This window comes from Chanodichthys erythropterus, chromosome 14 (assembly GCF_024489055.1).
Source record: "Chanodichthys erythropterus isolate Z2021 chromosome 14, ASM2448905v1, whole genome shotgun sequence".
Taxonomy (NCBI): Eukaryota; Metazoa; Chordata; class Actinopteri; order Cypriniformes; family Xenocyprididae; genus Chanodichthys; species Chanodichthys erythropterus.
In genome coordinates this window covers 11,379,893-11,406,517 of record NC_090234.1, presented here as the reverse complement: position 1 = coordinate 11,406,517, position 26,625 = coordinate 11,379,893, and the positions used below count along the sequence as shown (strand labels likewise).

The following is a 26,625-nucleotide window of genomic DNA, read 5'->3' as shown; positions in this document are numbered from 1 at the left end:
ATAATGTTGTAATACACACTGCCAAACCAGCTTTCTGTTTTCAGCAAATCTATACCCCCGAACGGGCGACGTATCCTGGGAAATGTAAAAATTAAATTCATAAAATTTCAACATAAATGTAATAAGCTAACCCTACACAACAACTTTTTAAACATGCAAGTCCCCTCCAAATACTGTAAATATGTATAATAAACTTATCTAAACGTTTAGATTTCCCTCTACAGGTGGTCATGTTGTTTTTAAATGCTGTCGTGAGCTAAACAAAGATTGTACGAACAAAGTCACCAGATCTAAATATTCACAACAAAGATGAAACCAAGAAATGAGACCTACACTTCCTCTGACTCTCCCCACAGCTGCTCAAATGTTTGTATCCCCTAGGATACGTCGCCAGTATTTGGGATAATGACTATTAATCATTATCAGTACCCATAGTGACAAACTCATAGAACAAAGGAAACATGTGACTGAAGGAAAACAAACTAAAAGTCTATGGAAATGAAACTAAGACAAAAACAACTGAATATTTGTGAAACCTGGCAGTTATCTTCATACTTAATTAAAAAAAGTACAAATAATATCCATGTTTCTGGTATCAGCTGCTAAGGGTTTGGACGAATTTCAGCATAGTTTTTAAGAACTTGAGAGAACCGAATGATTTTGATCTCTCCTGGTTTAGATCTTTTGTCATCCCACAGATACTCAGATGAAAGCACTTTACTGGGTTTGTTATAAAGGAAGTACTTGTTCAAATGAGACTCCTCCTGCCATAACGCCTCGATGGATTTAGATGCATCAATCTCCAGCTGCTCCCGGCAGGTTTTAGCAAGCTGATATACATCTTTCACTAAGCCACCGATCGCAGCTCCTATATAATAATAATCACCCTCAGAGTAAGGAATGAATGCTTGAGACTCTGGCCTGCGTTCATATGTGAATTGTTCACGAGAGGAACTATAAAACCACGGATGTAACGCACCTACTAGGCGACCCAAAGTCTCTACCCCCCAGCGACCATAGAACTTTGTGTCCACATCAAGGCTGAAAACATAGTCGGCTTCATTGACCAGTTGACTCTCGATCAGTTCCTCCAGTCTTCTCATCCTGCTCAAACTGATCTCCTGCCATCTGTTAGAACTAGGGACTTTTATCACAGTCAGATGATGGTCTTCACCCAGTTCCACTGCAGGAACCTGTTCTGGTTCATCAGTGAATAGATAATAATGCACATGAAATCCAACAAAGTAATTCTGCTCTGCAGACTCCAGAAAATCTTTAAGAAACCGTGTGTATCTGAAAAACAGCAAGGGAGAAGGATTACAAAAGTAATAAATAAGATGGCAATAAAATTCCTCAACACAAGAACTGAAAGACAAATATACAGTTGTTGATAAATTCACCATAGGCATGAGGTAAACTGTTACTTTCTAATAAAAGCAGAAAAATACAGTAAAATTAGACAGCTTGACTTTAGTGGTCACTGGGGTAGGCTCACAGATAAGGAGAATTAAAATACTTAATTTTACTTGTTTTGTACTTATTTTAGGAGATTTTTTAGGATTTCTGTATTGACAAATGACCAAAGAATTTTGTTTTGAAAAAATAAACATGCCATTGAGGATTACAAAATATTGTGCAGTGCCTGAACTCGACAGGAACACAACATGTCAGTAACTGTACATGTTAAGAAATGCATAGTTTATTCCAAGCACGCTGTCTCTTTTTTTCATGAACGATGCCCCATTCACAAATGAATCACTCTTTTGAGTTGATTCTGTTCAAAGACTTGATCAAATAAGTCTAAATTGGTTCACGAATCAGTTTGAAAGATTTGTTCAGTTCCTGCACTCAGAGTGCAGCTCTCCCCTAATGCACTTATAAAACACTTTTGTATATTTGGTTTACGTTATATGACTACTCTTAAAATCAGTTTAAGTGTTAGTGCTAATTAGTGCATTTATATTAAGTGTACTTACGTACCACAGTTGGGAAAATGTTCTTGTAACTAGTACAATCAATTTAATTTAAGTTAAGGATTACTATATAAAAGTCTACTAAGATTGAACTAAATTTTAAAGCATTCAAAGCACACTTTTAAGAAATACACAAATAAACCTCTTTTTTAATATTTTTGCAGTAGTATACTTGATTTCAACGCACTAAAAGAAGTCAATTTAAGTGCACTGAAGTATTATTGAAGTAGAAATGTACTTTAATTAGTGTATTTATAGTGTATAACTTTTACAATTTTATTTAGCACACACACACAAAAATAAGAATGTACTTGCTTGTATTTAATTTTTTTTTTTTTTTTTTTTAGTGCATTCAAGTATGCTTTTTTTTCACCTGGGGGAGACATGATACATTCTGGTAAGTTGTACTGTCTCTTTCAACACACCATTTGATGTTCATTTGTGCTTATTTACTGTTAACTAATAGGAAAGATGAAGAGATGATCGATTCATGTGCCGCTTCAACTGAGGCACTACAGTGACCTGTCACATCACATTAAAAAGCACCAAAACAAGATTTATTGTTTTCATTTCATAATAAAATGAACAGAATTCAAAAGCTGAGACTTTGTTTAATATCAAAGTAACCTCTGTCTTGTTTGTCAGTGTCCTCTAGCTCTGTGATTTTTCACTGTGTGAGAGCATGAGGACACATTACATTTTTCAATGGTAGCCCTGCCTTATTTAACTGCAGGTGCACTGAGCTAGATAAACTGGTTCATATAGATGGGTAGAACCACAGAGACCTTAGAGATTTCCAGAAACTGTGTATATGTAACATATCCAAGTATGATTAAGATTAAGTATGCAAATAATCTTAACTTTCGTTTCCAAAAAATGTAGGTGGCTTTCTAATATGTAAGTAGCTATAGAAACTTATCCTCCAAACATAACCTGTCACACTGATAACAAGTTCAGTTTGAAAATTAATCTAGATGTGCTGTGTTTGACAGAAATTGGCTAAAACTGGACGATTACATTACTTTAAATCCATCTAGCCCTCAAGATTACGATTATCGTCACAATCCTCGTTGGAAAGGCAAAAGGGGAGGTGTTGCTGTAATTTATAGTAACCCTAGTGAAAAAAAAAGTATGCTAAGTATACTTTACACGTCACAGAACTCAGATAATTCACAGCACATAGAAACACTTTCACCTAGATATTATTACATAGAGACTGTGTCTGTACCTCGAACTAGTAAATACAAAAAACTTCCAAAACCTTTTAAGCGTAAAAATTTAATTGATGTTCAAAAAATGAAAATCACAGATAAATCAGATAAATAAATGATAAAGCTTGGGTTACTGAATATTAGATCTATTTCTTCAAAAGCACTTATTGTAAATGAAATTATCACAGACAATAAACTAGACTTGCTGTGTTTGACAGAAACCTGGCTAAAACCAGACGATTACATTACTTTAAATGAATCTAGTCCTCAAGGTTATGATTATCGACACAATCCTCGACAGAAAGGCAAAGGGGGAGGTGTTGCTGTAATTTATAGTAATATATTCAGAATCATTCAAAAGAATTTCAAATATAATTCCTTTGAAGTGATGGTGCTTTATGTAACATTATGTAAGTTTACATTTGTGCTGGCTACTGTATACAGGCCACCAGGGAACCATACTGACTTTATCAAAGAATTTGCTGAGTTTCTATCAGAGTTAGTACTGGCTGAGGATAAAGTCCTTGTTGTTGGTGATTTTAATATCCATGTAGATAATAATAAAGACGCATTTGGATTGGCATTTGCAGATATTTTAAACTCTATTGGAGTTAGACAACACGTGTCAGGACCCACTCATTGTCGTAATCATACCCTAGATCTAATACTGTCGCATGGAATAGATATTGATGCTGTTGAAATTCTACAGCAGAGCGATGATATATCAGATCATTATTTAGTCTCGTGTATAATACAATTAGCCAAGGCTACAAAACCACCACCCAGCCATAAATATTGTAGAACAATCACGTCTGCCACTAAAGATTGCTTTATAAATAATCTCCCCGAGCAGTTTCATCGCCTTAGTATACCTGACAACTTAGAAGAACTCGATGCTGCAACAGAAACTATTGGCTCTCTCTTTTCCAGCACATTAGATGCGGTCGCTCCTTTACGTCTAAAGAAGATTAAGGAAACTAATCCAACGCCGTGGTATGATGAGCACACTCGGGCTCTAAAACGAGCTGTTAGAAAAGCTGAACGTAGTTGGAAGAAAACAAAACTAGAAGTTTTTCGCCTTTCGTGGAAAGAAAAAATGATTGAGTACAGAACAGCCATAAGAAATGCTAGATCTACTTATTTTTCAAATCTCTTAATAGAAAACAAACATAATCCTAGGTATTTATTTGACACAGTGGCTAAATTAACTAGAAACAGAGATTCAACTGCTGACGTTTCCATAGAGCACAGCAGTAATGACTTTATGAACTTCTTTACTTGCAAGATTGATAATATTAGAGAGAAAATTATAAACATGCAACCGTCTACAGTTTCGCTTCAGACAGTGCACTGTAGTGTCCCTGAGGTAAAACTAGAATCATTCGCCGCTATAGGAGAGGAAGAATTATCTAAACTTATCAAATCATCAAAATCAACGACATGTATGTTAGACCCAATGCCGACTAAACTACTGAAAGAAATGCTTCCAGAGGTCGTAGGTCCACTTCTTGATGTAATTAATTCATCTTTAACACTAGGACACGTGCCAAAAACCTTTAAGCAGGCTATTATCAAACCTCTTATTAAAAAACCTCAACTAGATCCGAGAGATTTAGTAAATTACAGGTCAATCTCGAATCTACCTTTTCTGTCAAAGATACTAGAAAAGGCAGTTTCAACACAACTGTGCTCCTTTTTAGAAAGAAATGGAATCTGTGAGGATTTCCTGTCAGGATTTAGACCATACCATAGTACTGAGACTGCTCTCGTTAGAGTTACAAACGATCTACTCCTATCATCCGATCGTGGCTGTATTTCTCTATTAGTGTTATTAGATCTCAGTGCTGCTTTTGACACTATCGATCATAACATTCTTTTAAAAAGACTTGAAAACTATATTGGCATTAGTGGAATTGCTTTGGCATGGTTCAAATCATACTTATCTGACCGTTATCAGTCTGTGGTAGTTAATGAAGAGATGTCGTATCGATCACAGGTTAAATATGGGGTACCACAAGGCTCAGTATTAGGACCGTTGCTTTTCACTCTGTACATGCTGCCCTTAGGAGAGATAATTAGAAAGCATGGTGTTAGTTTTCACTGCTACGCTGACGATACTCAGCTCTATATTTCCTCGCGCCCTGACGAAACCTACAAATTCACAAAACTAACAGAATGCATAGCTGACATTAAAAACTGGATGACAAGAAATTTCTTATTATTAAATTCAGAAAAAATTGATTTCCTAATCTTTGGACCAAAAACTTCCTCACGAAAAAACCTTGAATACTCTCTAACACTTGACGGGTGCTCCATTAAACCTTCGTCCTCAGTTAGGAACCTGGGTGTGCTCTTTGATACCAATCTTTCATTTGAAAGTCATGTTTCTAGTATCTGTAAAACCGCCTTCTTCCATCTAAAAAATATATCTAAATTACGACATATGCTCTCAATGACAAATGCGGAACAGTTGGTTCATGCATTCATGACCTCAAGACTAGATTATTGTAACGCTCTACTGGGTGGTTGTTCTGCTCGGCTTTTAAACAAACTACAGTTGGTCCAAAATGCGGCAGCTAGAGTTCTTACTAGAACCAGAAAGTATGACCATATTAGCCCAGTTCTGTCAACATTACATTGGCTCCCTATTAAACATCGTATAGATTTTAAAATCTTGCTACTTACTTATAAAGCTCTAAATGGTTTAGCTCCCCAGTACCTAAGTGAGCTCTTAATGCATTATAGTCCTTCACGTTTATTGCGATCTCAGAATTTAGGCCAGTTGATAATACCCAGAATATCAAAATCAACTGAAGGCGGCAGATCCTTTTCCTATTTAGCACCTAAACTCTGGAACAATCTTCCTAGCATTGTTCGGGAAGCAGACACACTCTGTCAGTTTAAATCTAGACTAAAAACACATCTCTTTGCTCTTGCATACACATAACACATTATCAATACATTAACATTTTTCAAATCCGTTAAAGGATTATTACGCTGCAATAATTAGGTCGGCCGGAACCGAGAACATTTCTTATAACACTAGATATACCTGTACATCAGAATAAGAATGGCATCTACGCTAATATCTGTCTCTCTGCTTATCCTGAGGTTTGCCGGGTGCTGGATCCAGGCCGTATCCAGGTCAGATGGAGAACCTGCGTCTGGACCTGACTACAGCGTAGCCCAGGAGACAATGGGCCTAAAGATCCAATTCTGGCTGCATCTATAATTCAGATTTTTAATCCCCGTATCCGCTTACATATATTTATATATAATCGATTTTTAATCTCTATAATAAAAATGTACAATTCAGATTTTGATCTCCATATACATTTACATATATTATATATATCTTCCAAGGGGTTTTTTCCCTCCTAGGACTTTTTTCCCAGTGCTAGCACGCTGGGTTTTTCTCCTAGGGGTTTTTTTTCCACCCCTGGAAGTCAGCCGACATTGGCTTAATGTAGCACCATCTTGTATATGTTACATATTACCACGCTTGTTTGTACAGTTTTAACCGCTTCCCTTTTTTTCTGTGCTTCTAATATGTAAAGCTGCTTTGAAACAATTACCAATTGTAAAAGCGCTATATAAATAAATTTGACTTGACTTGACTTGACTTGCAGCAAGACTCCTTAGTATATTTCAAGTGTGTTAATGATTAGTTCATTTAAAGTGTACTATTTCTGAAACAACTAATTTTGTACTAAGTATATTTAAGTTGAAATTAAGTAGTATTAAAATACAACTTTATGTATATTTAGTATACTTATGTGTGATAAATTGGAACAACTTCAAGTATACTTAGTACACTTTAAGTATATGTCTGTGTAGGGACTAATTAGTGATATTAAAATGTACTTAATTTGTGTTATAAGTATACTTTATTTGTGTTATTTCTGTGTTATTTCTGTTATGAGTACACTTTGTGTTATAAGTACACTTTATTTGTGATTTAAGTACATTAAGTACATTACAAAATAATTACGGTTGTCTTACATTTGAATTCCGATAAGTCTCAAGTTTAACCACTTGACATATTTTTTCGCATGTAACGTTACTTGTGCTGCTGGTGTGTTGTTCAATATAGATTTGTGTGTACGATTGTAAAATGATTCTGCCAGTGTAAACTTATTAAACATTCACTCATATTTGGAAATTATAGGCTACACTGCATATATTAAATGGGCTTGTAATGCATTCATACTGAAATAAATAGCACAAGTAATATAATGAATTCCAAGAATGAATAAGTAAACTTAAAAAAAACTCAATAAAAAAATACTCAAATTAAACTTTAGATACACTACAACTTCAGGATATTAAATAATGTATTTTTTAAAAATACTTTCAGTGCATTGTTATAATGATCATTTTCAGCACACTGTTAAAATATTCCTCAAATATATTTTTTTATAAAGTGAAAATAAATACACCTTTAAAAAATAAACAAAACTTCAAGTATATTTTTCTAAAATATATTTTTTATAAAATATACTAAAGTACAATTATTTTAAAGTGTGTTAAAAGTTGTATTGTGAAAATATGATACTAATATACTTTTTATATATTTAAAGATAGTAGGGGATATAGTTTTATATATTTTAAGATAGTAAGAATTTTCTGTTTTGAAATTTTAAAGGGCTGATGAACAGAGAAATAAAAATTTTCTTGAGCTTTTGACATATAAGAGGTCATCATATTTAAGACTATACTGTAAGTTTCAGAACTGAAAACTTCCTTGTTAGTCCAATAAAAGCTTTAATTGACACCGGACACAGCAAACGACAGGATTTTTCAAAGTGGGGATCTATGAGGTCAGAGGGCAGCAAGCACCGCCTACGCAGAAGAAGATCAACGCCTACTTCATCCCTGCCTGTTTAGCCCCGCCCACCGATTCACACATGACATGCAATAGAATAGGTAGCCTAAGTAACATAGGCCTACGTGATGCTAAACCAGATCGAGCTACCAAGCAATAAACATGCCGTTGAGGATTACAAACTATTGTGCAGTGCCTGAACTCGACAGTAATGCAACAACATATGAGTTCATTCTAATGCCTGATCTGATATTAATGGTTGATGTACAGTCAGATGATCTTTGTCTGTGTGTCAGTAAATCAAACCCGTGACTAAACGCCAGTGTTAGAGCCATAACAACATTAATAATTTTGTAATATTTTTTCCTTATATTAAGAATGATTATGTTTTTGAAAAATGTGTATTTTGGATTATTTGTATTTGTATCACGTGACTGTGACTAGTTATATACGTATGCGTAAAAAAAAAAAAAAAAAAAAAAAAAAACTTTGAGGAAGAATACGGAAGGAAGGAAGGGTTGGAACTAGACAGTCTTTTGACCGTGAAAATTTCTTGTTTTGGAAACTGGAATAAGTGTAGACTTTCTTTTTGAATTTATTTTGTAATGTAATAAGACAAAGAAAAAGCATTTACAAGAAAAGTATTTGATTCACGCGTCAAATCCTTTGTGCCACACCCTAATGGAAATGGTGAAGAACAAGGCTTGGATCGCCATTACAGTATAGTCAAAAGACTTCTTCACATTGGAATTGCGTGAAGTGGAAATTGATTTGCCTGGATTGACGCTATGGTTACCGAAGAGGATTTCAAGGATCATGAACATTACGTGATGTGTAAGCGGAGAAAACCGCGAGTTTGGGATTATTGCGACGCACAGATGAAAGTGAAAGTAAACTAGTGCGACGATTGCACGGGACTATTTGGATAGAGACATTCAAAATTGTTTCTTAAGTTGGAATTGGACTTTTCTACAGCTCAAAAGGTAGCATTACTGTTGTTTTCAATTAATTGATATTGACTCGCTGTTGAATTATGGATGACGCAGAAGAAATTGCGGACTCTGACAAAGTTGGCCACAAGAGGGCGGTCAAGTACACGCATAAAGCGCAAGAGGAGCGTTTGAACAGACTCGTCAATTTGAGAAAGTCAAAAATGGCTCAGATTACCATTCAAATGAAAGAAATTGACAAGCTAAAAGAAAATGATGAGAATGTGGAAAAGATAGAACAAGAAGTTCTAACAATGCTCACTAAATTGTACCAAGAGTTCATTGAGTTAAATGAAAACACCCAAGAGCTTTTGCTGGATGATGAAAAAGAGGATGATCAGTGTATCTGGTTTGAACCCAAATCATCAAAAATCAGGGATTTTATTCTTGCTACTGAACAGTGGATTGAACATGTAAAGGATGCAAGTGATGCAAAGAATGAGGAAATTGAACCAGGTGACAGTGTCTCTGAAGTTGCTTCAGCAACAAGAAAGAAGAGTAGAGCAGGTTCGTCAGCTGGACATAGTTCTGTTGCATTATCAGCCAGTAGTTCAAGTTCAAGGTTACGAATGAAAGAAGAGGCTGAGAAAGCTGCTCTGTTGGCCAAAGCTGCTTCTTTAAAAAAGAAACAAGCCTTGCAGTTAGAAGAGATAAACCTGGAAGCCAAATTGGAGCAATTAGAATTGCAAACGGCAATTGCAGTTTCTAATGCAAAACTGAAAGTGTATGATGAACATGGAAGTTCTGGTGAATCAATGCATGGATATGTTCAACCAAAGCATGCAAACTTGTCCCAACTACCACAAAGAGATGTCCCAATCTTTCTTGGTGATCCTCTTAACTTCAGAGCGTTTATGCGAGCCTTTGACAATAGCATAGACAGTAAAACTGAGAACGCTAAGGACAAACTGTTCTATTTGGAGCAATATACCAGTGGTGAACCCCAAGACCTGGTAAGGAGTTGTGGACATATGAGTGCAGAAAATGGATACAAAGAAGCAAGAAGGCTATTGCAACATCATTACGGTGACGAACTCAAAATTGCATCAGCGTACATTGAGAAGGCACTAAAATGGCCTCAGATCAAATCGGAAGACGGGAAGCTGCTAAGTGCATATGCTCTTTTCTTGATTGGATGCCACAACACTATGCAGGATGTAGATTACATGGCTGAAATGGACAACCCTACTAACATGAGGGTTGTCATCTCCAAACTTCCCTATAAAATGAGAGAGAACTGGAGAAATGTGGCATATGATATTCATGAACGGACAGGCAGAAGAGCTAGGTTTTCAGACTTAGTGGAATATATCGACCGTCAAGCCAAAGTAAAGAATGATCCCTTGTTTGGAGACATTCAGGAGCAAACAAGTGCTGATGTTGGGAAGAAAAGCAAAGCTTCTGATTTTAAACAGAAAAAGGTTACTACCAAGGGTAGTAGTTTCGTTACAAGTGTCTCTACTGAACAGAAAAAAGAAAGTGAAACAAGCAATAGAGGAACAAAAGCTCAACTTGACAAAACAGTTTGTGCCAGGTGCTTGTTCTGTCAAAAGAACCATGCCTTGAATTCCTGTTTCAAGTTTAAGGAGCAGGCACACTTAGATAAAATTGAGTTTTTGAAAACAAAAGGACTGTGCTTTGGGTGTCTCACGCAAGGACACTTGAGCAAAGACTGCAAGAGAAGACTTACTTGTCAAGAATGTTCCAAGATGCACCCAAGCATTCTGCACATTGCTAAGGAGAACAGTCTCACATCCAGCAGTTGTGATGAGAACAAACCTGGCAGGAGAACAGCTTCCATAGACCATGAAACTTGTGGATACACTGGGGCCGGAAACAGTGAATGCATTCTTGCCATAGTTCCAGTGAAGATTAAGTCAAAGAAAAGCAACAAAATAGTAAAGACATTTGCCTTCATTGATCAAGGAAGTTCGGCAACGTTTTGCACCGAGCCTTTAATGAGAGATTTGAACTTGAGAGGCAGAAAAACTGAGATTCTTCTTCGTACTATGGGACAAGAAAAATCTGTACATAGTCATATTCTGTCAGACCTGGAAATAAGTGGTTTGGAAAGCGAAGACTACATAGAACTCCCTAAGGTTTTCACTCAGAAAGAGATTCCTGTAAAACAGGAAAATATCCCTCATCAACAGGACCTAGAAAAATAGCCATACTTGAGACAAGTTAACCTTCCTCATCTCAATGCAGAGGTAGGCTTGCTGATCGGCGCCAATGCGCACAAGGCCATAGAACCATGGCAAATAATAAACAGTGAAGGAAATGGACCGTATGCTATCAGGACAGCACTTGGATGGATTGTTAACGGACCTTTGCGAACAGATGTGAGTGCTGAATCAGACCAGGTCAGAATTCCAAGTTTCACTGTGAACAGGATTGCAGTGTCAGACATTGAAACACTGTTGGTAAAGCAATTCAATGTAGACTTTCCTGAACGCAAGTACAGTGACAAAAATGAAATGTCACAAGAAGATCTGAAATTCATGCAGTCCGTTGAACAATCAGTACAGTATAAAGATGGACATTACTGTATTGGACTACCCTTTAAGAAAGATCCTGTCAAGATGCCAAACAACAGATGCATAGCAGAACAGAGAGCCATCAGTCTTAAAAGAAAGCTCAGCAAGAACCAAGAGTTTCATAAAGACTACAAAGCTTTTATGGCAGACATAATTGATAAAGGCTATGCTAAAAAAGTCCCTTCAGAACAACTGGAACGCACAGACAGGGTGTGGTATATTCCACATCATGGGATATATCACCCAAAAAAGAACAAAATTAGAGTTGTTTTTGACTGTACTGCAACCTACCAGAACTTCTCACTGAATAATCAATTGTTGCAGGGACCTGACCTAACCAACACTCTCATAGGTGTACTGAACCGTTTCAGACAAGAACCAATTGCTATTATGGCAGACATCGAAGCAATGTTCTACCAAGTGAAAGTCCCAGACCATGACACAGATCTTTTGCGATTTTTGTGGTGGCCTGAAGGAGATCTAAGTAAGCCTACAGAGGAATACAGGATGATGGTGCATCTGTTCGGGGCAACCTCTTCTCCCAGTTGCGCATGCTTCGCTTTGCGAAAGGCTGCAATGGATGGAAAAACAGAGGAAACAGCTGAAGCTGCCAATACTATTCTCCAAAACTTTTACATGGACGATTGCTTAAAATCTGTCGCCTCAGAGGATGCAGCAATCAAATTATCACAAAATCTGATATCCATGTGCTCTAAAGGTGGATTCCACTTGACAAAGTGGGTAAGCAATAGCAGATCAGTCCTGTTATCGTTTCCAGAAACGGAAAGATCCAAAGAAGTCAGGAACTTAGATTTCAATAAAAGCAATCTGCCAGTTGAAAGAGCTCTTGGAGTACAGTGGTGCACAGAATCAGATTCATTCATATTCTCCATAAACGTACAAGAAAGACCTGCTACGAGAAGAGGAATGCTTTCTGTAGTGAGCTCTATATACGATCCTCTTGGTCTTGTATCACCCTGTATCCTTCCAGCGAAACTCATTTTGAGACAACTGTGCAAAGATAAACTGGGCTGGGATCAAAATATGCCAGAAAAGCAAGCACAACAATGGTTCAGATGGCAAAAGGACATACAACAACTGTCAGACTTCAGTGTAAGCAGATGCTTCAAGCCAAACAACTTTGGACCCACAGAGTCTGCCCAATTACATCATTTCGCAGACGCAAGTGAAAATGGATATGGAACGGTTTCCTATCTAGTGCTCACTAATGAGCATGGAGAAAAACACTGTTCATTCGTAATGGGTAAAAGCAGAGTTGCGCCGCTGAAACAGGTAACAATCCCTAGAATGGAGCTGACTGCAGCAGTGGTGGCAGCGAAAATGGACAGGATGTTAAAACAAGAGCTTCAGTTACAACTTAAAGATTCTGTATTTTGGACTGATAGCCTCACAGTATTGCAATGCATTGAGAATGAAGCCTCACGGTTTAAAACATTTGTTGCCAATAGAGCCAATAGAGTTTCCTTCATCAGAGAAGCTTCTGAGCCTTCACAGTGGAGATATGTTGGCACATCACTAAACCCAGCAGATATGGCATCTAGAGGCATCAAAGTAGAAAACTTCATGAAAAAGCAAAATTGGATTAAAGGACCAGAATTCCTTTGCAAACACGAGAATGAATGGCCTTTGCGACCAGATCAGGCAAGTGCAATGGAGGTAGAATTGAAAAACTCAGCTGTAGTAAATTGTGTTAGTGCTACAGAAAAAAGGAAACCTATGGATAAACTGATTGAATATTATTCAGAATGGTACAGGTTGAAGAGGGCTATCGCTTGGATGTTACGTCTGAAAGAAATACTACTGCACCTATCAAACAAGAGATGTGAAATTCAAGCTACCATAAGTCAGACAGAAAATAATCCAAACAAACAACAAGCTCATTTGCAAACTCAAATGTTCAAGCTGAAACAGACACTGACCAAAAAACCTCTTTCAGTAGAAGATGCAGAACTGAGTCTGATTCGTTACAGTCAAAGACAGACATTTCCGGACGAATTCAAGTCTTTGCAAAGCAGTAACCATGTCAAAAGAAGTAGCCCTCTATCCAAACTGGATCCAGTAGTGCAAGACGGCATACTCAGAGTAGGTGGACGTTTAAATCAGTCTGCAATGCCAGAATCTGCCAAGCATCCAGCAATTCTTGACAAAAAGCAGCATATAACTTCTTTGATTCTGAAAGATATGCATAAAAACACAGGTCATAGTGGCAGAAATCAAATTCTTGCAAAACTACGAAACAAGTTTTGGGTTGGAGCTGCCAACACAGCCATTCGAAAGCTAATTTCTAAATGCACGGTGTGTAGAAGGTTAAATGCCAGAGTCAGTGAACAGAAAATGGCAGAACTACCGAGAGATCGTCTTATGCCAGATGAACCTCCCTTTACACATGTAGGTGTGGATTTTTTTGGTCCCTTCTTAATAAAGCGAGCACGCAGCATTGTCAAGAGGTATGGAGTGCTGTTTACGTGTCTGACTATAAGAGCAGTTCATATTGAGGTAGCCAACAGTCTTGATACCTCATCATGCATAAATGCCATACGACGCTTCATCTGCAGGAGGGGGCAGGCGTATACAATTCGATCGGACAATGGTACGAACTTCATTGGTGCTGAAAGAGAGCTTAAAGAAGCCATCCAAGAATTAGATCAGTCCAAAATAGCTGAAGTTCTTGTCCAAAAAGGAATCAAGTGGATCTTCAATACCCCTGCAGCATCGCATCAAGGAGGAGTGTGGGAGAGACAAATCCGCACAGTTCGAAAGATTTTGAATTCTGTATTGAATCAACAGATATTAGACGATGAGGGGCTTCACACAGTTTTGTGTGAAGTTGAAGCCATTATAAATGACCGACCGATTACTAAAGCGTCAGATGACCCAAATGACTTGGAGCCTCTGACTCCGAATCATCTCTTGCTGATGAAAAAGCAACCAGTCATGCCACCAGGAGTTTTTGTGAAAGAGGATTGTTATTCTCGCCGAAGATGGAGACAAATTCAGTATATGGCAGACCTTTTTTGGTCAAGATGGACTAAGGAATACCTGCCGCTATTGCAGGAGAGACAGAAGTGGCAGAAATTGAAAAGAAACTTGGTACCGGGAGACATTGTTCTCATTGTGGATAATTCTGCTCCAAGAAATTCTTGGATTATGGGAAGAATCCTCAAGACCACACCAGATGCTTCTGGTATTGTTCGACGTGCTTGTGTTCAGACAAAAACATGTCAGTTGGACAGACCAATATCAAAACTCTGCTTATTGCAAGAAGCTGAAGAAGAATAAGAGCTTTACATAAAGACTGTGAATTTAAATTTCATGGACATTGTGAGTTTTCTGATATAACTGATTAAAAGATCAGAAATTACTGTTATGTCTCTATTCAAGTATAGAAAAAGTTAATTGTTATGCTACCGGCATAGACAATTAGGGGCCGGAGTGTTAGAGCCATAACAACATTAATAATTTTGTAATATTTTTTCCTTATATTAAGAATGATTATGTTTTTGAAAAATGTGTATTTTGGATTATTTGTATTTGTATCATGTGACTGTGACTAGTTATATACGTATGCGTAAAAAAAAAAAAAAAAACTTTGAGGAAGAATACGGAAGGAAGGAAGGGTTGGAACTAGACAGTCTTTTGACCTTGAAAATTTCTTGTTTTGGAAACTGGAATAAGTGTAGACTTTCTTTTTGAATTTATTTTGTAATGTAATAAGACAAAGAAAAAGTAAACATTTACAAGAAAAGTATTTGATTCACGCGTCAAATCCTTTGTGCCACACCCTAATGGAAATGGTGAAGAACAAGGCTTGGATCGCCATTACAGCCAGCTTGCCCTGTTTCTCTTAGTAGGATGAAAATAATCATTTATTTAATGTGATTAAATTATATAAAGAAAGCGATCAAAGAAAGCTCCCTTTACAATCGCTGGAGCAGCACGAGCTGAAGCTGTCAATTAAATAGCCTGAGTTTATCAGTGACTGACGCACAAAACTCCCGTTCCCTTTCAGTTGGTCACGTTCGACGTACGTCAGTAGTGACCGACGAATAGGGATATCGCTTAGAGAGCCCTATCAGCTTCGTGTGAACTAAAACAAGCCAATGGAATTGGCGTGCGATATTTGCATAATGTGCACCGCCCCCGACAGGTGTATATAAATAGGAAGAAGATGCAGTCGCACTCTGTCTTTCGCTTTGGAGCCAAACACTGGTGTCCTGCTTCAGAAAAAAGACTTTTTTTCAAAGTGAACTAAACTGCCTCAGAAGAGGATCAAACAGCGCTGTTTGTGTTGGCAGTCAAGGCACTTCAGCGAGGTCGCAAGCTTCCGGGGAGCCTGAGCTTAAAAGCTCTCAACTGCTGTTTTAACAGCAACCCTCAAATCTCCACAACTAAAAGAAAATAAGAGTGTGTTGCGATTTGGGCCGGTTTCCCCGGTGTGTGTCAGGGAGTGGTGTACCTGGCACATCGCATCACTCCCTGTGTGCTTCAGCACGAGTGAGCTGACTGTTCCCCTTCTAAAAGAGCTTAACAGACGAACCCTGACAGTATGTCATTTCGTCTGTGCGTTACTGGGTGCGGTCGTTCCCTGGTCCCTGCTGATGGGCACAATCGCTGCATCTCGTGTTTGGGCGTTCAGCACGCTGAAGCAGCTTTTGTGGATGGTTCATGTTCCCACTGCGGGAATATGACTATCGCGGTGCTGAGGTCGAGACTCTCCTTCCTGAAGTCTCAGGAAGCAGGGGTCCCCTCCCCTATGCCCCGTTCGACCGTTTTTTTCCGGCCCCGGTTGGAATGATGGTTCGGCGGCGTATAGGAAGGGTGACTTGAGGATCATGGTCAGGGCTTCCCCGCCGAGCACCGCTCCGTGGGCCCCTGCCGCCTCACCAGCACTGCAACCCATCATGCCGCCGTTGGTTTCCGCTGGGCCCTCTACGGACTGTCCAGCCGTTACCTTTGGTGCGCCTGCAGCGGAGCAGATGTCGATCTCTGCATCGGAAGTTGAGCCAGAGTCCTCGGGGGAGGAAGATCCGGGCGCGCTGCCGCCCTCCGGGACGGTAGCGTTACCCGAGTCAGTTGCGATGCAGTTGTGTCCAACGGCCACTGGCTGGCGTGGTGAGCCGCGTCTCCCGTCCCGGGCCTGTAAGTTCTCAGCCGGTCTGACTGAGAAGGCTTACAGAGCCTGACTGAGAAGGGCCCTGCATGCGATGGCCCTTTTGCAGGTTTACCAGGCAAAGGCGCTGTCGGAGATGCCCCAGGAATGGCCTGACCAACAGTTGCTTGGCGAGCTGCGCGCTGCCACTGACCTTGCCCTCCCGGCAACGAAGGTGACTGCACGCTCTGTTGGTCATGCGATGTCTACTTTGGTAGTCCAGCAACGCCACCTCTGGCTGACCTTGGCAGACATGCGGGAAACCGACAAACATCAGTTCCTGGATTCCCCCGTGTCTCCGGTCGGCCTTTTTGGCGACGCAGTGGAGAGCTTTGCCCAACAGTTCTCCGCTGCACAGAAGCAGGCTGAGGCCATTAAACACGTCATGCCACGGCGGTCCGCTGCTGCCTCCACACAGCTGCCTGTGGCTCAGCCTCAGCCTGCTCGTCGCTGAGGGCGCCCGCCTGCGTCGTCCTCCGCCCCTGCTACGTCGGCAAAGCAGCAGCCTACACCAGCCAAACAGCAGGGTGCCGGTCACGGATGTGGTGCCCAGCCTGTCTCTGCCAAGCCAGGTGGCAAGTGGTCGAGGAAAACTCGGCCCTGAGACGGGCGACCTGGAGGGTAAGGTTTCTGCTCTTCGGGAGAGTATACCCACTTTATCACAAAAAGAGCCGTTTCCTCAAACTCCAGGTCACAAGAGGGCGCGTCTGCCAGTGTGCCAGGCCCCGCCTCGCAGCCCCCTCCCATTCCGCCAGCAGGTGGCAGTGTGATGGTGGATGCCGTTTAAGATGCTCACGCAGAAGCGCATTTTCGAATGCGTCCGTCCCCAGGATTGGTTTGCAGCAATCGACCTGAAGGACGCGTACTTTCATGTCTCGATTCTGCCTCGACACAGACCCTTCCTACGGTTTGCGTTCAAGGGTCGGGCATATCAGTACAAAGTCCTACCCTTCGGGCTGGCCCTGTCATCCCGCGTCTTTGCGAAGGTTGCGGAGGTGGCCATTGTTCCCCTCAAGGAACAAGGCGTTCGTATTCTCAACTATCTCAACGACTGGCTGATCCTGGCCAGCTCGCGAGAGCAGTTGTGCGAACACAGGGACATGGTTTTAGCTCACCTCAGCCGGTTGGGTCTTCGGGTGAACTGGTACAAGAGCAAACTCGCCCCCAGGCAGAGGATCTCTTATCTCGGTCTCGAGCTAGACTCGGTTGCACGGACTGCACGTCTCACAGAGGCACGCGTCCAGTCGGTGTTGAACTGCCTGAGCTCGCTCAAGCGCAGGACAGCGGCCCCACTGAAAGTTTTTCAGAGGCTCCTGGGGCATGTGGCATCTGCAGCCGCGGTCACGCCGCTCGGATTGTTCCATATGAGGCCGCTTCAACACTGGCTCCGCGGCCGGGTCCCGAGATGGGCGTGGCAGCGCGGCACGCTCCGTGTTCCCGTGACACCGAGCTGCCATCGCACCCTCATCCGGTGGTCGGATCCTTCGTTCCTGCGGGCCGGAGTACCCCTCGAACAAGTGTCCAGGCATGCTGTGGTCTCCACAGATGCCTCTGCCACGGGATGGGGGGCCACGTACAACGGGCATGCAGTGTCGGGTCTTTGGACGGGGCCTCAGCTGCATTGGCATATCAATTGCCTCGAGTTGCTAGCGGTACGTCTTACGCTGGCTCGCTTCAAGGAGCTGCTGTCAGACAAGCACGTACTGGTCCGCACGGACAGCACTGCGGCCGTTGCGTACATCAACCATCAAGGTGGTATACGCTCCCGTCGCATGTCGCAACTCGCCCGCCATCTCTTGTTGTGGAGTCAGAAGCATCTGAGGTCCCTTCGGGCCACTCATGTCCCAGGTGTGCTCAACCGTGCAGCCGACGAGCTGTCACGGCAGCCTCCACTTACGGGCGAGTGGCGGCTCCACCCCCAGGCGGTTCAGCTGATTTGGCAGGATTTCGGCGAGGCCCAGGTAGACCTGTTTGCCTCCCCAGAAACTGCCCACTGCCAGTGGTTCTATTCCCTGACCGGCGGCGCGCTCGGCACGGATGCCCTGGCACACAGCTGGCCCCAGGGTCTGTGCAAATATGCGTTTCCCCCAGTGAGCGTTCTCGCACAACTCCTGTGCAAGGTCAGGGAGGACGGGGAGCAGGTTCTGTTAGTGGCGCCGTACTGGCCCACTCGGACCTGGTTCTCGGACCTCACACTCCTCGCGACAGCCCCTCCCTGGCCGATTCCTCTGAGGAAGGACCTCCTGACTCAGAGACGGGGCACCCTATGGCACCCGTGTCCCGACCTGTGGAACCTCCACGTGTGGTCCCTGGACGGGATGCGGAGGTTCTGAGTGATCTCCCGCAAGCGGTTGTAGACACCATCGCTTCCGCTAGAGCTCCTTCCACTAGGAGCCTCTATGCGCTGAAGTGGAACCTGTTCGTCGAATGGTGCGCCTCTCGCCGAGAGGACCCCCGATTATGTTCGGTCAGATACGTGCTTTCCTTCCTACAAGAAGGGTTGGAGCGAAGGCTGTCTCCCTCCACCCTGAAGGTGTATGTTGCCGCTATCTGCACATCACCACGCAGTTGAGGGTAAGTCCCTGGGGAAACACGATCTGATCGTCAGGTTCCTTAGGGGGGCGAGGAGACTGAATCCTCCTCGCCCTTCCTCCGTACCCTCTTGGGATCTGACCCTGGTTCTCTCAGCTCTCCGGGGTCATCCCTTTGAGCCCTTGCGATCAGTCGACCTGAAAGTAATGTCTCTGAAAACTGACCTTCTGGTCACATTGGCTTCCCTTAAGAGGGTAGGGGACCTGCATGCATTTTCGGTCGACGAAGCGTGCCTAGAGTTTGGGCCCGGTGATTCTCACGTCATCCTGAGACCCCGGCCTGGATATGTGCCCAAGGTTCCTACCACTCCCTTCAGAGATCAGGTAGTGAACCTGCAAGCGCTGCCTTCAGAGGAGGCAGACCCAGCCCTAGCTTTGCTCTGTCCCGTCCGCGCTCTGCGTGTGTACGTGGACAGAACGCAAAGCTTCAGGACCTCAGATCAGCTCTTTGTCTGTTGACTCCAGTCGTGTTCCCCGCTTGGCGAACCCTGTCGAGTTCCTCCGCCTCCCCCTTCGGCTCGGACATTGCGGAGTGTCTGATGCCAGGCCTACATCCGTCGCTGACGCTGTCTGTTGGCTGGGGCCCATATGTCGTGACCCCTCTACGTGAGCGGTCCCATATGTGTAATTATCCACGGTTTAAAACTCCCTACGGCGAGTCCGTGTCTTTCCCTTAGCAGAGCCACCTCTGCTGTCACCTGTCAGATGAGTCTCCCCCTACCCAGGTGGAGCCATCCCAGGGACTCCATATGTGTACTGCCCCCCGGGCCAGTCCATATGTGTATTCTCCACGTAAACTCCACCCCCTTGGGTAGGTAGTGGCCTCCGCAGCGTCCCCTACGGGTTCGCTTTCCCAGTGTAGTCTAGTTTACTTAGTGGGTATGAGGTAAAACAGCAGTAAACTCCTCAGTGTGAGCTCGCCCCCTTCTCCGTTCCTCCGGTGCTATGGGCGGATAGAGCTCACGTTGAGCACTGGAAGGGGTTTCGTAACTGTGGTGCTTTAGTTGGGATCCCAATTCGTCTGTCACTACTGACGTACGTCGAACGTGACCGACTGAAAGGGAACGTCTCGGTTATGTATGTAACCCTCATTCCCTGAAGGAGGGAACGGAGACGTACGTCCCGTCGCCACAGTTTCTGTACCCTCGCTGTAGCACGGACACCAGTTGTCTCCTCAGCGAAAAACAGAGTGCGATTGCATCTGCTTCCTATTTATATACACCTGTCGGGGGCGGTGCACATTATGCAAATATCGCACGCCAATTCCATTGGCTTGTTTTAGTTCACAAGAAGCTGATAGGGCTCTCTAAGCAATATCCCAATTTGTCGGTCACTACTGACGTACGTCTCCGTTCCCTCCTTCAGGGAACGAGGGTTACATACGTAACTGAGATGTTTTATTCAACGAATCTCTTAATTATATCGCGTTTGCACTGTTAGTGAAGATGAAAGCATTTGTTAGTGTGCAGAAATTGAGTTTAAAGACGAGATCACTGCTTTCATCTGCTCAACATGTCTGTGATCGACTACAATGTTCATCTCTACAACCTTTCATGCCACAATCTAAATATAATGCCGCAGATCTAAATATAATGCAACACTTTTCACGATTAGTTAACCTTGAGAGTTGTAATAGTAAAAATGTGCTAAAAGGGAAAGTAATTTTATTTTCATATGCAAAGATGTCAGCCAATCACAGCAGTGGGCATTTACACTGAAGTCTCACAGAGACACGCCCCTCAAAAAAAATATCAGAAGCTAAAATCAGGGTAGGAAAAATGCCTTTTATTTCTAAATAATATGATTTTTACATCAAAAATGGTCATAAACATTATAAGTGCACCCCAGGAAACATTATAAAACAATAAAACAACGCAGTTCATGACCCCTTTAAATTAAATTAACATGTTACTAATTGTAACGAGGCTGTTTTAGAAGATAGCATGTTGGATCCAGATGCAGTTTAAGAGTTTATATAAAAAAACAACAGATGTAAATCCAGGCAGAGAACAAAAGTCCAGGCAATGAACAGGATAATCCATCACAGGGAACAACAAGAACTAAAACAAATGCACATGATACATCCAAGTAGGACAACACCAGACAAAGAACATGAGAAACACTGGGGTATATACACACATGGGCTGATTGGCAAACAAAAAACACCTGGGAACAATCAGAGAACCAAACAAGAAAAACTACAAAGAACTACAAAACATGGCACTAATGAACTTATAAGCTTCTGGTGTCTCCAGAATGTGTCAGTGAAGTTTCAGCTGAAGATCATTTATTATAGCTTATCAAATTTGCCCCTATTTTGGTGTGAGCAAAAACACGCCGTTTTTGTGTGCGTCTCTTTAAATGCGAATGAGCTGCTGCTCCCGCCCCCCTTTCCAGAAGAGGGCGGAGCTTTAACAGCTCAACAACAACAAAGCTGGAGAATCTCACGCAGCCAAAATGAGGATTGTCAGTAACGGTGTTCAGCCTTACATTGTTCAAACCGGAGTCGACACTGATGGAGAGACTCAGGAAGAAGTTACAACTTTTAGACGTTTCTGAATGGTTAGTGGATAAATTGATGTAGTTGCTGTGGAGTTGATTCAACTCATCCACTAGCATGTGCCGTCATATTCATCTTTTGTGTTGAATTGACCCTCGTTTGTGAAGCAGTCCGGCGTAAAATGACGGCATGACAACAACACTCGACTACAACAACTCTTCCTCTTCTCTAAAGCAGCCCAAAATGGCCCCGCCCCCTTTGTTGTGTGTTCTCGGGGGCGTGGTTTATGTAAATTTTAGGGTTTGTGATGTCACTAAACCAGGAAGAAGCTAGTTGTAGTCCCTACCAGCCTTTTGTTGTGATTTATGTAAAAGAAAATCTCTCCCTTTGCATTGAACTTTGAGTGTCGAAACTTTGCAGATGCTGTTTATGATCAAACAGCAACATTACACACCATTTAAAGACACCATTAACATGCAGTTAAGTATATCAAATAAAAGGTAATATTAACAGTTAAAATACATTTGAAATGAATTATTTAATATATAAAAATATGTGGGCAATACATAAGTACATTTTGTATATATTTATCTTATATTTTAAATAATTCATAAGTGTATTTTCTATGTCTAATGAATATATTTTAAAAGTGTATGAAAGATGGGTTCAAGTGTACTACAAGTGGTAACTAAATAATTTTTTTTTTTTAATACAGAGATAGTATGTTAAAAAGCACATTTTAATTCATATTTATGGTGTCTCAAAATAGCACAGTTGAGTACACTTAGATGTTCTTATATTAAGATACAAAAAAATACAAAAAACAGTATATTAAGTACAAAATTGATATTCAATAGTATTCTTGACATTTATTCAACAGTGCTTCTGATCTTCCTGCATTGACACTATTATTTAAGAGCTGCTGTGCAGCCAAATTATGTACCAGTTATCAATGTAAAGCTGCTTTGACACAATCTGCATTGTAAAAAGTGCTATTTAAATAAAGGTGACTTGACTTGAAATCAGATTTCTGGAATACCCCCCAGGCCTAAAGCTGGTCGATGCAGTTTAACTTCTGCACGTGAAATGCCCAATCCTTCATTTAGCCTCAGCTGTACTGAAAAGGCATTCATGTTTATTTTGATACGGTTTAAACTCAAAGTAAAGGAAGATCAGAGATAGAAGAGATAGGTACTCACTTCCCAAGAGCGAAGACTGTAGTTGCTATGGTGAAGTTTTGTCGTTTGTAGATCGAATCAATCAATGTGGGATCAAATGTTCCTTCCCATACGATTGGGGCTAACCATGGTGTCAAGGGAATACCTTTGCCATCTGGGCTGTTTTAAATAAATTCAAATACATATACATGAAATGCAAATCCAAATTAATATATAATCCAAATGCATATTAATATATAGTAGTCAACATTTGAAGTGCATCAAAAAAGTTAATCAAAGTTTTCCTAAGAAGATGGTTTTAGGACAACTTTGATGAAAAGTTTTGATCCACTTCAAATTTTGACTACTGTATATATACACAAAGAACGGTTTATGGTCTTACCCAATTACACGGGGCTGATCGTATGAAAGCCTGTACAACAAAAAAAAACGGGAAAAAAAAAAACATTAGTATACACTTTTTGTATATTATATATACACACACCTATCTATATATATATATATTTATATTTATATATATATATATATATATATATATATATATATATATATATATAATGTTTGCATGTATATACTGTAAATATATTTATATAATATATAAATAGTTTTTTTTTATTATTATTAAGCAAAAAGACAAAGAAGAAAAAACAGTGACAGTTATATACATATACAAATAGAAGAGGACAGGAAAAGAGAGACAAAGAGTAGGCTATAGATATATGGTTGTAGTAGTTTCTGCAGGTACAGGTAAAGAGATCAGTTAGATCAGTATCATGAGTTATATTAGTAATTACTGTTTAACTTTCCTTGTATTGTTGTAGGGAGGAACAAAGATGGGGGGGGGGGGACAACAACAGAACAAAAACTAGAAGTGGCTGTACTCAGTGATAGATAGTTATTAATACAATGTAATGCAACAACATTAATATTAATAGTAAATAACTTAATAATAATAATAATAATAGTAGTTGTGGTACCCATCGGTGCTGGATTGGAAGTAATGGCAGTAGCATTGGTAGTGATAATAATAATGACAATAATATTAATGATAATAATGAATGGACTAGTCAGTGAAATGATTACAGACGAATCCATACCCTGCTAGGTTCAGGAGCCACCCTGCCCCCGGCGGCAAGCACAATCGACAGACCCGTCCTCACAACCATCAAAACCGCCTCTGATTCACCTTCTCTCTCCTTCACACCCCCGGACATACCAGACTCTTGTGCAAGTGTCAGGCACCTCCAGACAAGGCTCACCTTGTCTGGGTGTGACCCAACAACTGACTATTCTTATATGAATTTCTGGTGTTCGATGTATCAGTTGAGCCATTTTAAGTTATATTCTCTGGGTATAACTGCGGCGTGCCCTAGCCAGAGACACCACGTGTAACCCAATAGAGATGTTTGACCCAGATCACCGGCAGAGGTGGCGAAGGGAGGAGGTAGGCAAAAATAAAAAAAATAAAAAAACATAATCGACAGTGCCTGTATCAACTGGATGTGCCATTCAGGCCCACCGACAGAAACAGAGCGGCCACCAAACCCAGAGTGTGTATATGTTATGTAAATTATTAAAAATTCATAATGATTGTGAAATTGTTATCATAATCAATGTAGATACAGAAGAGGCCCAATTGTTCTATAAAAAAATGAAAGTATTGATAGTTCGACCAATGCTGCCACTACTAATAACCATAATCATAGTAATAATAGTACTAATATACTTTAAAATATATATGTATACATATATATAAATATATATACACACACACTTACATATATATATACTTATATACATATACATACACACACATACATACATACATATACATACATATACGCATCCACATACATGCATATATATGCACACATACACATACATACATACATATACACATACAACATATTTTCGCATACAGTACAACTATATAGTCAGGTATCATATATTCATAATATAAAATCGCAGTCACTTAATACACATAATATATGTACATAAACCCCCATACACATACATCAATATACTCATACACATATATATATATATATTATATATATATATATATATACATAAACATATATCCACATATAGACATATACATATAACATATAAAACATATGCATTATATTAATCTATAATTGTAATAATATATATTAGATAAAACTTTATTCATCTTTTGTTGAAGCATGATTTCTCATTTCCTATTCATCTAATTTGAAAATGCATCTATTGTATGTACCCTGAGGATTGGGGCATCAGCTCACCAGCCAGATTTAATCAATGTTTAAGGATAGAAGCAGTGGGCTAAAAACTGTATTAAATCTGAATAAGTGATTTTGTGTTTCTGATGCATGTTTTTCTTGATTAATATGTTCCTTTAATAGATGTAGCCATTGTGTAATTGATATTTGGCATTTCTTTTTCCAATTAAGTAATATTGTTTTCTTGGCAATAGCTAGAGACATGAGTAAAGGTATTGGATATTTAAAAGATGGGTTAATTTGGGAGGTGTCGCCTAGGAGGCATAATGAAGGGAATTTCGGGATTTTGGTTTTGAAAAATTCTGTTAATTTGTTAGTGACATCTGTCCAGAACTGATGAACTGGAGGGCATAACCAAAGTGCATGAAAGTAAGAGTCTTGTATGTTTAAATTGCAGTTAGTACATTTGTCCGAAGTTTCTAGGCCCATTTTGAACATCTTCTGTTGTGTAATGTGTGTTCTATGTACAATCTTATACTGTATTAATTGAATATTTGTAGTTAGTACTAAAGATAAAGCTATTTTTACAGACTGTTTTCCAAAATTCCTCATCTGTGTTGATATTAAGGTCTTTTTCCCATTGTTTGACTGGTGCCACTGTGTTGGTATCTATAGAAGATATTAAAGAATATAGTTTTGTGAGCATCTTTACTGAATTACTGATTGTAATAATATGTTTAATAATCGGGGAAGGTTGTGCAATATCTGTAATTCTGGTTGTGGTTTTAATAGAGTTCCTGATTTGTAAGTAGTAATAATAGTGTTCTTTACCTAAATTAAATTTCTGCGATAATTCTGAAAAAATGATGAGGGTGTTACCAGAGAGCAAGTGATGTATATATGTGATGCCTTCCTCTTTCCATTTAATATTGTGAAGTGGCTTATGATTAATTGTGAAATCCGGATTATTCCATATAGGTGAGTTGATGTGTGGTACAAGCTTGTGATTTATCAATGTATTCGTTTTCCACCAGGCAGTTAGAGTTGTTTTAATTGTCAAATTCTTGAAGAGATTTTGTTGTTTGATTTTACTTGTGAGTGATGGAAGATCTGAGATGATTATTTCCTTACATTCTGCTTGTTCTATCTCTAGCCATGGATATTGAGTAGCATCATTTCTGATCCATTTACAAAGATATTGTAATTAAGATGCTAGATAATACTGTTGAAAATTTGGTGCTGCTAGACCCCCTTGAGCTTTATTTTTTGTGAAGTTTTTGTAGGCTTATTTTCGGATTCTTGTTTTTCCAATAGAATTTGCTTATTATTTGATTTAATAATGTAAACCATTTTTTGTTTGGTTGTACCGGAGTCATGGTGAATAAGGACTTTGGCTAGTATACACATTTTAACTGTTGCAATTCGACCTAAAATGGAAAGTGGTAGATCA

General features: G+C 40.3%; 1 protein-coding gene across 1 annotated transcript in view; it reads right to left on the bottom strand.

Annotated features, from left to right (window-relative positions):
- Positions 1-543: 543 nt before the first annotated feature.
- The window catches only part of LOC137035452 (globoside alpha-1,3-N-acetylgalactosaminyltransferase 1-like), a 42,196-nt gene continuing 16,114 nt past the window's right edge, over positions 544-26,625 (bottom strand). Inside the window, exons 5-7 of the mRNA XM_067408744.1 lie at positions 23,357-23,386; positions 22,996-23,133; positions 544-1,293 (exon numbers count right to left, since the gene is read on the bottom strand). Of these exons, the coding sequence (XP_067264845.1) occupies positions 603-1,293; positions 22,996-23,133; positions 23,357-23,386 (859 nt within the window). The 3' untranslated portion in view covers positions 544-602. The remainder of the gene's footprint in view (positions 1,294-22,995; positions 23,134-23,356; positions 23,387-26,625) is intronic.